The sequence below is a fragment of the Bos taurus genome, chromosome 19, assembly GCF_002263795.3.
Source record: "Bos taurus isolate L1 Dominette 01449 registration number 42190680 breed Hereford chromosome 19, ARS-UCD2.0, whole genome shotgun sequence".
Classification (NCBI taxonomy): Eukaryota; Metazoa; Chordata; class Mammalia; order Artiodactyla; family Bovidae; genus Bos; species Bos taurus.
The window spans coordinates 50,695,150-50,710,804 of record NC_037346.1 but is presented as its reverse complement, the minus strand read 5'-3'; the positions used below and the strand labels follow the sequence as shown (position 1 = coordinate 50,710,804).

Below are 15,655 nucleotides of genomic sequence, written 5' to 3'. Positions count from 1 at the left end.
TGCCAAGAAAGGAGGAGTCTTTGCAGAAGAAAAATCCAGCTTTACCAGCTAGTGTCTGTTAGAGGCTGGCCTGTGTTGACTCCTAGTCATTTGGCCAGGAATAACGAGAATGTCCACACAATCCACAGGTCAAAGAAGAAACCACAGTGGCTATTAGAAATTACTTTGAGCCGAATTACCATAAAAGCATGGCTTATCAGAACGTAAGGAGTGCATCTAAAGCTGTCCTTTCAAAAGTATTTATAGCCACAGAAGATTGTTTTTAGAAAAGAAGGATGAAAGATAAATGGGCTGAATGTCCATTTCAAAAATGAGGAAAAAAGCAAACAAGGTAGAAGAAAGGACAGAATAAGCCAGTATTAGATGCACTGGAGAAGGCAATGGCAACCCACTCCAGTGTTCTTGCCTGGAGAATCCCAGGGACGGGGGAGCCTTGTGGGCTGCCGTCTACGGGGTCGCACAGAGTCGGACACGACTGAAGCAACTTAGCAGCAGTAGCAGCAGCAGATGCTGAGCAAACACAAAACAGTGTGTAATAGAGGATGACACAATACTCAAAACATCCATGACAGAATCCAAAATCACTCGTTATACCAACAACAAGAAAAATTGTACCTTGGATGATAAAAGACCTATCAAGAAGACAGATTAAAGCAATTCCAACAGGCAATATAATACAGTCTCAAAACAAATGGAATACTGGAAGTTTCAGCAAAGGTATGAAAAAAAAATTTTTTTTAATATAAATTTTAGAACCGAAACCATAATAAAAATCTCACTGGATGGGCTCAACAGAAGAACGAATTGGTGAACTTGAAGAAAAAAACAGAAAATTTCCAATCTGAACAATAGAGAAAACAGATTGGAAACAGACAGACAGAGCCTCAGTGACCCAGGGGAGAAAAACAAAAGTTCTAATACTCTTGCATTGGAGTCCAAAAAGGAAGGACAGTGTGGAGCTAAAAAAATACTTGAAGAAGTAATGGTTGGAAACTTCTCAAATTTGGTTCAGTTTCAATGCCAAAAGGATAAGCCAAAGAAATCTATGCCCAGACCATCATAATCAGATTTCTGAAACTAAAGACAAACTTTGAAAGCAGGCAGAGAGAAATGATTGAAAGGCAATAGACTTCTCATCAGAAACAATCATGTGATTTCTCCCCAGAAGAAAATGGTTTAATGCTGAAAGCAAAGAACTTTAAACTCATAATTTTATACCAGTGAGTATACTCTTCAGGGATGAAGGTGAAACAAAGACGTCTCGGATGTAGGAAAACTTTGTGAGTCTGTCACCAGCAGCCTTGCTGAAAAGGATCTGCTGAAACAAGTGCTTCAGACAGAAGGAACCTAGAATCAAGAAAGAGTCACAGGAAGGATAAGGATTCAAGCAAAGAATGGACCATTCCTCTACTCCTGAGTTTTTAAAATTATGTTTGGCAGTTAAAAGCAAAAATGAGAATCCTGTCTGATGTGGTTCTTGATGTACAGAGAGGTGGTATTTGCAAAAAGAAATGGGGTGTTGAGGCCTGACTGGTGCTAAGATCCCCACATTCCACTTGAAATTGCAAAGTGCTGACATTAGTTGACCGTGATAAGTAAGTATACTGTAATTCTTGGGGAAAACACTAGAAAAAGTACCTAAAGAGACCGACTGAAAAACCAGATTAGAATAGAACACTAAAAAATGTTCAAGTGACCCAGTGGAGGCAGAATCATGACAAAAAACACAGATTTGTATTACAATAGGAATAGGAAGAAATTTCCTTAATCTGATACAAAAAAGTAACAATTAAACTTAAAAGTAAAGTGTTGAAAATTCTTCTCCGGGATCGGGAAGAAAGTCAGCTATGATGAACATCATAATAAAGAGTTCAGTCAGGGGAAATAACACAAGGAAAAAAAAGTAAAAGATATCAGCACTGGAAAAGCCAAAAGTAAGACTTCCACTACCTGGGACAAGATGACCAGCTGTGTAGGCAGAGTGTCCTGCCTGCCTTTTCCTCTCCTTCCTGAACAATCGAGCCCATAAATCATCAGATGGGCAGCTGGAAGTTACCCTGAGGGGGCTGATCTGCCTGAGAGCTGCAACCCAGCTGGAGAGGGAATCAGGATGGAGGGCAGCCTGGCTTGGCTGTCAGAGCCAGGGTGGGCCTGGGTCAAAGAGTGGGACCTCTATGTGGGAAAAGGCCTCTGTCCGTGCAAGGGAGGGTGCTCACACCCAAGAACTGGATGGAAGAAGTAACGTACGGAGAACAAGGAGTCAGGCTTCTCGTTGGAAAAGGAAGTTAAGAGAAATGGAAGTGGAGACCAGAACAAGCCTGTAAAGCTGGATCAACCATAGAGGAACAGACTGATGAATAAAGTTTGTCTTAAACACTATGAATTTCTGTTGCCTTAGGAAATGGATCCAAAAAAATACTGCTAAGGTTTATGCAGAGGGTTCTGCCTATAAGTTTTCTTCTAGGAGTTTTATGATTTGTGGCCTCACATTTCTGGTCTTTAATCCATTTTGAGTTTATTTTTATATGTGGTGTTAGAGAATGTTCTAATTTTGCTATTTTACATGAAGCTAGCTGTCCAGTCTTCCCAGCACCACTTATTGAAGAGACTTTCTTTTCCCCATTGCATATTCTTGACTCCTTGATCACAGAATGAAATGTGGCCATTTGCAACAACATGGATGAACCAGAAGGGCATTATGCTAAGTGAAATAAGTCAGAGAAAGATAAACACAGTATAATGTCTATGTGTGAAATCTAAAAAATACAAGTAGTGAATATAACAAAAAAGAAATAGACTCACAGACACAGAGAATAAACTAACGCTTAATGTGGGGAAAGGGAAGCGGGGAGGGGTGACATAATGGTAGAGAATTTAGAAGTACAAACCATTATGTATAAAGTAAGTAAGATACAAGGACGTACTGCACAGGAGATGGCTCACTGTGCAGTGTTGGCAGTAACCAGAGCAATGGCTCTCTCAGCCGCTAGTTCAGTTTTCAGTCGCTCAGTCGTGTCTGACTCTTTGCGACCCCATGAACCTCAGCACGCCAGGCCTCCCTGTCCATCACCAACTCCCAAGTTCACTCAAACTCACGTCCATCGAGTCAGTGATGCCATCCAGCCGTCTCATCCTCTGTTGTCCCCTTCTCTTCCTGCCCCCAATCCCTCCCAGCATCAGGGTCTTTTCCAAGGAGTCAACTCTTCGCATGAGGTGGCTGAAGTACTGGAGTTTCAGCTTCAGCATCAGTCCTTCCAATGAACACCCAGGACTGATCTCCTTTAGGATGGACTGGTTGGATCTCCTTGCAGTCCAAGGGACTCTCAAGAGTCTTCTCCAACACCACAGTTCAAAAGCTGCTAATGGGGGAGGAAATGATGTGAACAGTCTAGTCTGACCATCAACCAAAACATACTGCTGCTCAAAAGAAGTCAGACAAGAATACACATTTGTAATTCCACTTATATGAAAATTCAGCCATAGGGTGAGGAGTCAGGAAAGTGGCTGGCTCGGCAGGAGGAGGTGGGGCTCCTGGGGTGGCACCTTTGTAACATCTCCTTGGGCTGCGTTACTGGGAAGTCATTAGACAGAGCACACCACACGAGACGAGGACTCTCACCGGTGGTATCTGTGGAGGCCAGGACACTGGGTTGAGCGCAAGCACAGGACAAGGATGTCTTCGAAGGATCTAACACATCTAGCTGTTCCTCCAGTGTTTTAAATTTATGCTTTAGATTGTGCATTTCTGCTTCAAGGGCCAGAACGTAACCTTCCAAAAAACACAGTAAACACACAGGCAGAGGCGTTTACACTCACCCTTTATCTACCGCCCGCGCCCTCCCCTGTCCAACCCTCAAGACTGTCCCACACTGTCTGTGTGTCTCCCCTCCAGAGACCAGCTTGCCATGCTCTCCGAGTGGGCCCCACGATCAGGAGCCCTCAGTCTTGTGATCCTTGATGCAGACTTGACAATCCCATCTTGAGCGCAGCTGTCAAAGGTGCTGCCCCTCCACTCACCATCCTGAGTCCCTGCCCTGAACAGTAGGAGGCGGGGCCACCTTTGTGGCTCGGGACGCTCCCCGGAGGAAAGGCCTGGTCCCCCAGGCCCACTGCCTACTCCAGGAGAGTGCAGTGCCAACTAGCCCTTGGTCCAAGTCTGTCTCTGGTTTTTAGATGTGCCACATGTGTATCCTTCCCTTTTTCCCTCCACGAACCAATACAAAGTTTTTATTGTACATAAAAAATATGACTTAAGATCCTTTCTCTTGGAGGGAAAGCAGCTGTCATACTTTGACATAATCTATAATGGGGATGCTCATTTTTAAGACTCCAAGTGAAGCCTATTTACAGACCCAGTAGAGAAGACTCCTCATCTTCCCTCTTTCCCTTGCTCACCAGGAACCGCAGAATCTGCTGCTGCCTTTGGGTCAGGCTGGTTTGTTTGTGAGGTCTCCCCTCCTAACCGGGCAGAAGGAAGAATTTGGTCACTTAGAGCTTCCATTTCTTTCCTCATTTGTGCAATAACATTTCGCAAACTTGTGTTCTGCTCTTTTAGCTGCTGGATCTCACTAGATGGAAAACTTTTATTGATTTCTTCTCCTTGATAGCTTAGAGGCCTCTGTAAAATACAGAAAAATAAAAGGAAAAGAAAATGGTTAGAGCCAAGAACCAGCGATTCCCTTGTGCATCTGAGGCCGGCTGTGTCGGTGTCTGTCAGCACCCTCCAGGCCCCCTGTCCCTGCGGCTCCTCATCTGTCCTGGAAGTGGGTAATGTTGACAGAACTATGAAAATGCTTTTTCTTTTATGTTTCATAAAGACAAGACCACTGTTTTTCAAAGATAAGTTTTATTGAGAGGTTTGGGGACTCTTCCTTTTTAGTCAAAAACCCATCATTCACCCGTTAGAGGGGCAGTTATTTAAAAAAAAAAAAAGAGAGAGAGAGAGACTTCCCTGGGGGTCTGGTGGCTAAGACTGTGCTCCTGATGGAGCGGGCCTGGGTGCAATCCCTGGTCAGGGAACTAGATCCCACATGGTGCAACTAAGACCAAGTGCAGCCACATAAAATAAATAAATATCAAAAGAGATGGACAATAACAAGTGTTGGTGAGGATGTGGAGAAAATGGAGCCCTTGTACACTGAAAAAGGTAAAAGTACTCGGTGGTTTGTAATGTAAGTATAACATAGTGCAGCTGCTGTGGAAAACAATCTGTGTTCCTCAACAAAGTAAACACAGAGCTATTACGTGACCCAGCAAGTCCACTCTTGGGTACAGACCTGAGAGAAGTGCAAACACAGATCCACACAGAAACCTGCAGACATGTTTGGAGCATTAATCATAGTAGCCAAAATGGAAATGTCCACCAACAGATGATGGATAAACAAAAGTTAACACCATGAAATACTATATAGCCATAAAAGGAATGCCGTTCTTATACACACTACCACATGGATGGAACATGAAAACATCATGCTGAGTGACAGTCAAGGACTTTAAAGCAGTTCGCATAAATATACTCCAGATTTAAAGAAAAATATGAAAAAACAAATAGAAGATATCAAAAAGAACAAAATAGCATCTACAGAGATGAAAAATACATTGTCTGAAGGAAAAGTTCACTGGATAGGATGGGATTAAGAGCAGATAAGATACTACAGGAGGAAAGGTTAAGTCAGCACAAACACAGAGCAGCAGAAAGTATCCAAACTCAAGAACAGGGTGAAAGGCAAAAGAACAAGTAACAGCAGAGCCCTAGTGACTACAGAACACTGTGAAGCAGACATACACTAACCCAATCAATGAGGGGATGGAAAAGGATTCAGAACGTGTTGGCAAAAAAATTTCAAATTTGATGAAAACCTAAGTCCACAGATCCAAGAAGTTCAACAAACCCAAAGCAAGATAAACACAAAGAAAGTCACACCAAAGAGCACATCATGGTCAAACTACTTAAAAACAGTGATGAAGGAAATCTCTTAAAAACCACCAGAGGAAAAAAGGCACATTACCTTCCTGCAGAAGGACAAATAAAAGAAACTACCAACTTCTCAAAAGAACCAGTGAAACCTAGAAGACTTCCCACTAGGATACCATGCCGAGAGGTCCGGCCATGGAGTTGAGCTGGGGTGAACGTTGGGCCAGCTTTATTCCAGAGAGCACTACAGTGAACTAAAACTGTAAAATTTCTGCAGTGGTATATATTACTTTTGTTTCCAAAGTGAAACTATTTCTTCTGTTACCGCTAGTACCCAGCTTTTCAAGCCACCTCTGGCTCCGCTATGCACCTGCCTGCCTCCTTCCAGCCACCGCTCTGGCCCCACTGCTCCTCCTGCAAACATCCAACCTCCCTCTCTGCCCACTGGGCCATTTGCCACCTTCTCTGCAGCAGAGCCTTAGGCTGCTCCCGCTCAGGCAGACAGCAGAGTGGTCAGGGCTGTGCACCTGGCCAGCACTGCTTACATTCTCCCTCTGTGGGGAAGGGACCACCCCTCTTAGGGCCTTAGCTTCCTTGTCCTGAACAACAGGATCCACCTCAAAGTTGCAGTGTAGCCCACTCCCAAGGTGAATCTTCTGTCCCTGTGGCTGTGGCTGCGTTTGCCCTAGCAGCCTGCCTGGCGGTGCTGCCTTGGTCTCTGTGGGGTGATCACTCAGGCCCTGCCGAGGCGCCATCATCGAAACTAGTGCCAAGCAAAGAGGAAGCTGTGGCCACAGCCAAGAGGCTGCCTGTCTGTGCAGTGCAATCTGTGGTGGGCTCAGCGCGTCCCAGGAAGCACCACGTCTTCCTCCCTGAGCAGCCTCTGTCTCGGCTTCAGAGCGTGACAGATCCCCTGCTGCCCCTACTTAGTTTGCCAAGGGCCCACCTCTATAGAACTCAGCACCAACTGCCGCCTGCCAGCCGACATCTGCTGCTTTACCAGGTGGTCACATCTTTAACCTGGTCACAGTATCAAGGCCCTGAAGGGGGAACACAGGTGTTTTGCTATTATCTGGAGGATTCAAGACTTCATTCCTCTGGGTCAACCGAAACTTGCACAGCATCCTCCACCACCCTGGGTCCCTGCTTGGTAAGGAAGCCACATCTCTGTGTTAAGACCACCAGGCCAGCTCACCTTCACTGGTGTCTGAGGTGCTGCTCTGCCACGCCCCCTCATCTTGCCTCCAGGGCTCCCTGTACAGAACAGAGGTGCACACCCCCCCACTCTGCACACAGCACTTGTTTCTGACCCCCCGGCCACTTCTAAGGTTCCTGTTCACTTAACAAGGCAACAAGCCACTGACAGGCCTCCCTGACCAGCTGAGCTGGTGCTTGGAGACAAATGTCTTCTTATAATTGCCAGCCTGGCAGTAAAATACAAAAAGAAAAATTTGCGTAGGGAGGCTCATTAATAAAAACAACAAAAAAGAGGCATTTGTTTTCTCTCTATGCCCTAGAGAAGGCACCCATGCAAAAACCACCAGCGATGAGTCCCCAGGACCATAGGTGACCCTGGAGACTGGGTTGGCCCCTCCTCTCCTCCTGGGAACACCAGTGCTCCCAAGCCTGACCACTGGCTGAATGTGAATCTTCCCAGAGGTCTGTTAACAGACACACCTTCTGGAGCTTGACCCCTAGGGCATCAGGCCTAGTATGTCCTGCTGGGATGTGCTCATGTGACCTTAATTAATCATCCATCTTAACTAATCACATCCATAAAGACCCTATTTCCAAGGAAGGTTGCATCCTGAGGCACCGGGACAAGAATACGTCTTTCGGGGCCACCATTCAACCTGGGGTCGTCCCGTAGTCAGTGTCAGGCTCTGGCTGGCACACAGCAGCACGGGAGTCTGTGCCTTTTGAGAGGAACGGCCATCGTCACATATCGAATGGCTCAGTCACCACATGTGAAGAAGTGTGTTTTGGGATAAAGCCCTAACCTTTTGGTTTTCTGTGTTACCGTCTGCCATGGTACAATATCTGAATTTGAGGTTTTGTGATATTTCAGATACTAAAGACACAAAGAAGACTGAGTGCAGATTCCCATTAGCTGGTTGAGCCTTGGTCTCACCTTGTGTGAACAGTCATCTTAAAAGAAACATGGCTGAAAACATCTACCTCAACAGTGCTGATTCTATTTGACGTGTTTTCCCCTCTGGCCGGGGGAACAGATATCTCCAAGGGGCCAGGGAGGAAGAGCTGCAAGGGAGACTCAGGAGGAGGGCGGCCCCTCACCTGAGCCTCCTCCTCAGGGAGCAGCCCACGTGTCCGCAGAGCCTGCAGGGCCTGGTCTCTCTCTCGGGTCACAGCCTTCAGCACCACCTCTCGGTCACACAGTCGCCGCTCCGTCTCCTGGAGCTTGGCAACAACCTGGGGAAAACACAGGCTCAGTTCATCTTGGGAGGATCAGAAGGGAGCAGTGCCACTTTCAAGGTCCAGACCAGCTCCCTACCCTGCTGGGAAGCAGCGAGCAGACACGAGGGTGAGGAACCCCAGGAAATATGTGGCCTCGGAGCCAGAGGAGCACAGCAAATGCTGGGGCCACCTATGCATCCAGCCCCACAGGCAGCTGCCTGGCCATTAGAGAAAGGCTGCGGGCAGGGACTCATCACTGCGAGTCCTGCTGTTATAAACCAAACTGCTCAGTGAGGCCAAGTGCTTTCAAGTGCAAAGGATAACTTGGTGAGGGCCCAAGCCGGCTCCATGCTGCAGCGGACACTCCCAGCCCTTCCTTCTGCAGAAAGAAGTCAGACAGCCCAGGGGAGTGCAGACCTGGTCTCTGGCCGTGGTCAGGCCCTGAATCAAGTCCTCGGCCTGCTGGTACTGCTCCCGCTCGACGCCTTCGCAGCGGCGCTGCCAGTCCAGCTCTAGCTGCACCTTGTCACGCTCCAGGCTCCGCTCCCTCTCTACCGCTAGAGACAGCTGCTGTTTGTACCTGTGGGGGTAAAAAGTGCCAACACTAACATTGTCCTGAGGTTCCTTCAGGCTGTGATGTAGCTGAGATGGGAGGCGTCCCTCCTGGGCCCCCTGGCCAGCCATGGTCACGGGCTCAGCCGACACCTTCACACAGGCCCAGGTTCAGAGGGGAGCAGGCGGCCAGGCCCCCCAGTCCTGAGAAACTCAGCACCATAGGAGATGAGGTCAAACTCAGTAAGAGACAGGAAGAAAGCCAGCAAACTCAGACAAACAAGAAAACAGCCGCACTAGAGAAGTGCCGGAGGGTTCCTAGCAGAGCACACAGAGCTGGAGGGTCAACAATAAGCTGAAAGGTCAAACATAACTCAGTGTCCATCTACTGGGGGTTGGGAGAGATCAGAATGGAAGAAGGAAAGAACCACGCAAGTAGGAGGAACTGGTAGGCTCTGCCAGTCAGCACAGTGTCCTTAGGAATCATCGGAGGATGTCCAGGGCGCCCAGTGGAGACCCTGGGGTGCATGTGGCAACAGGGCTAGACTGGCCCTCTGGAGAGATCTTATGTGCATGTGGTGCTCAGTCATGCCTGACTCGTTGTGGCCCCGTGGACAGCAGCCTGCCAGGCTCCTCTGTCCATGGGATTATGGTATTCTCCAGGCAAGAATCCTGGAGTGGGCTGCCATTTCCTCGTCCAAGGATCTGACTGGAGGGACCAGATCTCCATGTCTCCTGCATTGGCAGGTGGATTCTCTACCACTGAATCACAGAGAGACCCTAGAGCCACTATAACAAAGATTTAAAGCAACCCTTAAACAATCAAGCTGCTCTGCCGCTGCTGCTGCTGCTGCTGCTAAGTCACTTCAGTCGTGTCCAACTCTTAGTGAACCCATGGACTGCAGCCTACCAGGCTCCTCCATCCATGGGGTTTTCCAGGCAAGAGTACTGGAGTGGGGTGCCATTGCCTTCTCTGAGCTGCTCAGCGGGACTATAATTAACCAACTACCTACAGCTGAGCAGCAGGGGCCTGTGAAAGGAAGATGACCAACCTAGAGGCCTGCTGACACAGTGGCCACATATCTGACAGCCATGGACAGCTGTGACATGTACAAGGAAGCAGGATACTGGCCTCTGTGCCACAGAAACAGACTCTCAACAGAGGTGGCAGGAAAATACGTAAAGCAGCTCCTGTAAATATGTTCAGAGATTAAAAGCAACCACACACACAGTGAGGAGATTAATGAAAAGTAAAATGTGTGAAATAAAAACTTCACCAGCCTTGGGACTTCCTTAATGGTTCATGTGGCTAAGACTCCGTGCTCCCAAGGCAGGGTGCCTGGGTTTGATCCCTGCTCAGGGAACTAGATCCCACGTGCCGCAACTGAAGATCCTGCACGCTGCATCTAGGAACCGGTGTAGCCAAATAAATAAATAAAAATACCAACCCCCTGCAAAAAAACCCTCACCAGTCTTTCCAGCAGATGAGGCCTTGTGGGGAAAGTCTCAGAAGCTAGCAAAAGAACATTAGATTAAAGCAAAGAAAACAGAAGACAGACAATAATAAGGATAAGAATAGATATTGAAATTGAAAACAGAAAAACCATTGAAAAAAGTCAAAGAAACCAAATGCTGGCTGTTTGGAAAGATCTGTAAAATGGATAAATCTCTAGCTAGACTGATGAGAAGAAAAGAGAAAATACGTATCATCAGTATCAAGAAGGGGAGAGGACCTTGTTACAGACTTTACACATATAGAGAGACAGTAAAGAAATACTATAAACAATTTCATGTCAGTAAAGTCAACAATTAGATGAAATGAACAAACTCACTGAAAGACACAAATTACCAAGTGACACGTGCACAAAATAGAAAATCTGAAAATTCAAATAAATATCCAAAGAAACCAGACACAAAAGAGTATAAACTGTAGGATTCTACGCAGATGAAATTCCAGAACAGGAGAAGCCCACAGTGGCAGAGAGCAGTCCACAGGGTGCCAGGGAGGGAGGGGACTTTGGGCGATGGAAGGGTTTTACATGATGATGGCACTGGTGGTTGTACCACATACTTAAGTGTATATTTGTCAAGATTCATCAACTGTACAGTTAAAATGGGTACATTTATTATAGTTCAATGATTCCTTAGGAGAGAGAATACTACCTTTACTCAAGTCTTTATTCTGGCTGATAGGAAAAGACACCAAGACATTAGAACAAATCAGAACTCAGAGATGATTCCTGACACGGGACGAAATAGCACACACCCTTTTACAGCCCTGGTGCAGACTGGGAACTGTGCTCTGTGGGAAAGACCGCCTCTGACCACCCGCCCTGCCGCCCCCATCTTCGCCCCCTTCCTCCATCACACACACCTTCCAATATCCTGCTGGCATCTGGTCAGCTGTGCCTTCAGCTTCATCTCCTCTTCCTGCAGTGACTGAACCTGAAGGTCTTTGGAGATCATCTCCTTAGATAGCTGAGCAATCTGGGCATCCCAGCTAGACTTGAGAGCTGATGCATCTTCCCGAAGTCTAAACCAAGAAGGGAAGCGACGTGAATGTGGGTGTGGTTCTCACCCAAGCTCTCTTTTACAACATACACACACACACACACACACACGCAGTCCTCAGAGGAAATGCTGCAGATCAAGGTCTCTTCTACACACATCAGGGCACAGACTTCCCTGCCTAGATTAAGAAGTAGTCCTACCCAAGAAGAAATATCTACCCATCCCTCCCACCAGCCCAGGTACAACACCTGTAGCACACCAAGCCAACACCAAGTGTGTGAGGAAGTAGGGGCCAGGACATGTCTCTTGGAGCCAGAGATCCTGAGACAGCACCATCTGACACACCTGGGCACCCCTTGCCATGCCTAGCACAGTCCCTCCACATAGAGACTTTCAACACGTATCTCCAAACTGAATAGTAAGATAAGGTTCTACATTCATTGGTAGAATCTCGACAAATCTGATAAATCTCCCAAGAAGCAAAACTTGAGAAAAACATCTAGAGATATTGACTAGAGTAGCTATGGTATTAACCACGCAAAGCTTGCAGGGTAGTCACCCTATTTGCAGCTCTGGCCTGTTTCCCTCCTAAGCTGCATTCAGCATGCTGTGGGGAAAATACTATGGTCACGCACTGGCCACTGCCCAGAGCCACAGGCCCAAGGGTGGGCCATGGACTGCGGCACAGAGGTAGACAAGCCACGGGAAGGCAAATGGCCATCAGTCTACAAGGTCTTAGAGCAAAGTCCTGACTGCAGTTGCCTTGAGACTTAGAAAAGCTCCATCCAAACAGTGGCAGAGACAGAAAGGAGAAAGGAGCAGCTGCCCTAATGGGAAACTTCTTTCAACATTTCAGCTTAAACAGGCCTCAACATTGAGGCTGGTGTGCTGGTTAAAATGCCCTTGGCAAAGGGTCAGCCAACCTCACAGGAACGAGATGGCTCTGCTCTGCTCTTCCTACCCTGGCCCTGTGACCCCCAGGCCTATGAGTCCCTGCCTGAGGAGCCCTGTGCTCTCCACTCTCTTGGGCATCCCAGTGCCCTCGCACGCCTGGCACAGACATGTGGTGGCTGGGTAGGGCTTTCTGCTCACAGGCAAAGCCCACTGCAGTGGGCAGAGGCTGGTGTGGGGGGGTTCCACAACCTCAGTCCTGGTCAAGCCAGGATTATCAACACTCTGAGTAGCAGAGTTCTCTGTTCATAAAGGACTGCAGTGAAGCTCATTTAGGAAAACCCTTTAAAGACCAAGGTGGGAATGAAGAAGGGGAATGAGTATGGGGAAATGTACAAAACCCCACAGCCCAGAGGAAAGCCATGCTGCTCGGTAAAGCATTAGGATTCTTCAGCTCTATTACTAACTTAGGAAAAGGCACCCTCTTTGAAACTGCCTAGATACAGTATGTAATAAAAGTGTCACATTCTCAAAGGATTAAGACCTTTCAAGTGTGAGATTTCCAGTGTTATTCTTAGCTATTGGAAAAAGTCATTTTTCTTAGTATGATTTAAACAAATTACTTCTAGTACGTCCAGATTCATACTGACCTCTTACCTAAAATAAACCAGCTCAGCCTAGTAATACAGGGGGCTGCAAAACATTGGAAACTTGAGAACACGTCCAGCTCAGACACAGTGCTGGTGTCAGAACAGGGGCTGCAGCTGTTCCTCTCCAGGTCCACCCAGTACCCCTTCGCTGGGGTACTTCGCTCTGGTCCCATGTAGTTGTTGGGGTGATAAAAGTAGCATGTGGGGGCCCAGGTGAAGTGAAAGTCACTCAGCCGTGTCCAACTCTTTGCAACCCCATGTGCTATTCAGTCCATGGAATTCTCCAGCCCAGAAAACTGGAGTGGGTAGCCCATCGCTTTTCCACAGGATCTTCCCAACCCAGGAATCGAACTGGAGTCTCCAGCATTGCAGGTGGATTCTTTACCAACTGAGCTATCAGGGGGCCCAAGAGCCTGTAACAAAGCTGCCCCCCACCCCATGAGCCAACCTAGAGCCAAGACCACATGGGGCAGTATGTATAGGCAGGCAGGGTGCTCATGGGATCCGGGCTTCACCCTGGCTGTGTCCCAGCAGGCACTTAGCCCCGGAGCCTCGACTGACATGACAGAGGGAAATGAGAGGTTCTTCTTTGTTCTGTGTGTCACTAAAAGACAAAAGGACATGAGATGCCTAGCCTGCCCTGGAATTCCAAAGCACTCCTTCCCCTCTACCTACTCACTGGCAACTCTCTCCAAGGCCCAAGGAAAGGGAAGCAGCTGACAGCCCTGGGAAGTCGACTGCCCGGGCCCCACGCATCAAGCAGGATGTCTGTTCTGAGCTTCCCATTATAGTCCCTGACCTGATCCTTCATGATTCCATATGTGTTGGGCTTCCACAACTATAAGAGAAGTTGCTGGAGCTTGAGAGCCATATTTTTATTTCTTCTTAATTTCTAATTCTCACGAGATGATTTGTACACAGCAGGGGCTTTGTATGTGGCCATGAATGGGATCCTGGTTCTCGCTCCACTTTGCCAAGACCAAGACAGCACAAGCAGGCCTGTGTTCTGGAGAGCAGAGAACTTGCCCTCATTGAGTCCTGGCCTCTGCCCAGCATTTGGACCAGCGCTGCCCAGCACTGAGCCAAGGGCCATTCAGGGCTCCCAGGCATGCAGCCAGTCTGAATTGAGATCTGACTTTAAAATTTAGCATCAAAAAATGCAAAATACCTCAATAACAATTTGCTCAGGCAAGTTTAGGCATCCATCTTCATTAATATTTTTTAATTGATTACTTATTTTTTTCTCAAACTTAAACTTTTTATTTTGTATTGTGGTATAGCTGATTAACCAATTACTTTCCCATGTGGCAGCAGTGGTAAAGAACTGGCCTACCAATGCAGGAGATGCGGGTTCAGTCCCTGGGTCTGGAAGATTCCCTGGCGCAGAGCACGGCAACCCAGTCCAGTATTCTTGACTGGAGAATCCCATGAACAGGAGCTAGCAGGCTACAGTCCATAGTGTCACAAAGAGTTGGATGCGACTAAAGTGACTTGAGCACACAAGCACACAATGAGATGGTATTTTGGACATACTGGGTTAAAACATGTTATTGAAGTTAATTTCATCTACTTCTTTTTTGCGTCTGGGCTGTGAATATTAGGAGGTTAAAGTGCCCTCTGGCCCCATCATATTCCTTTTGATAGGTTATATGTCTGCATGGTTACATGCACACAAGGTTCTCACAATGCGGTCTCAGCTCATCATTTCTCCACCCTGCTATCCACAAACTAATGGTCACAAGAAAACCAGCACAAATAGGCCCAAAGAGACCACAAAATCATAATATGGGCCATTTTGTCGCTGACTTGTAAAGAGTACGTCTCGGTAGGAAAAGACGCTGATACAGACACTAAGGCTTCTCCTGGGAACCCACTGATGCTGCTCGTCACGGCCTCTCGACTGTCCAGTGGGGAAGCGGGAAGGAACATGACGGTGGACCGCCGAGAGAGCAGAGGCAGGAGGCCTCCCCTCAGGAAGGCCTGTGCACCCGGACCCTGGGCTCTGAGTTACTGTCTGTGAGAAGGACCCTGGGAGAATCTGTCCAAACCAAACAAGGAGTGGCTGGGAGACACACACCCTTGAGATTGAGCCACCTCACCCCTCCAGCTATTGCCTCTTAGGTTTAACAGATCAAACAATAAAACGCATGACTCTAAAGAAGCTATCCTGAATAAGCTTTGACTTCCTGGTATTTTATAGTTTAAGAGCTATTTTCCCCTTCAGTAGAAATATAACTTGGCAGAGAATTCTCTGTAAGAAAGAGAGACAGAAATATTTCCCAAACAAAGGGGAAAAGCCAGTTGCTAAACAGCAGGATTTGCAAATGACTTATTTGTCTTAATCATCTTCCGTAAACACAGCTTCTCTGAAGATCACTTCCTTACTGGCTGCCAAGAGGCTGAGTTCAGTTACTGCTTCAGTTACAATGATCCTTCAGAGACACCAAGCACAGTGGGATAGAGTGGTTGTGTATGGCCTGGCTTAGATGTCAAAAAGAAAACTGGGTTTGAAAAGAAGTTAGTTTGGAATTCCCCGGCAGTCTGGTGGTTAGGACTCTGTGTTTTCACTGCCAAGGGCCTGCATTCAATCTCTGGTTGGGGAACTAAGATCCTGCAAGCCATATGGCATGGCCAAAAAAATAAATAGTTAAAAAAATTTTTTTTAATTCTGTTTTTGGTTGTGCTGGGTCTTCATCGCTGTGCTTGGGTTTCCCCCAGCTGT

The 15,655-nt window shown here is 47.3% G+C and overlaps 1 protein-coding gene across 14 annotated transcripts in view; it reads right to left on the bottom strand.

Annotated features, from left to right (window-relative positions):
- Positions 1-15,655, bottom strand: part of CCDC57 (coiled-coil domain containing 57) — a 110,515-nt gene that overhangs the window by 62,213 nt on the left and 32,647 nt on the right. For all 14 annotated transcript variants that reach the window (XM_005221096.5, XM_005221100.5, XM_024980973.2 and 11 more), the window contains 5 exons: positions 11,256-11,414; positions 8,747-8,909; positions 8,210-8,344; positions 4,396-4,618; positions 3,620-3,769 (listed from right to left, as the gene is read on the bottom strand). In XM_005221096.5, coding sequence (XP_005221153.2) covers positions 3,620-3,769; positions 4,396-4,618; positions 8,210-8,344; positions 8,747-8,909; positions 11,256-11,414 — 830 coding nt within the window. The remainder of the gene's footprint in view (positions 1-3,619; positions 3,770-4,395; positions 4,619-8,209; positions 8,345-8,746; positions 8,910-11,255; positions 11,415-15,655) is intronic.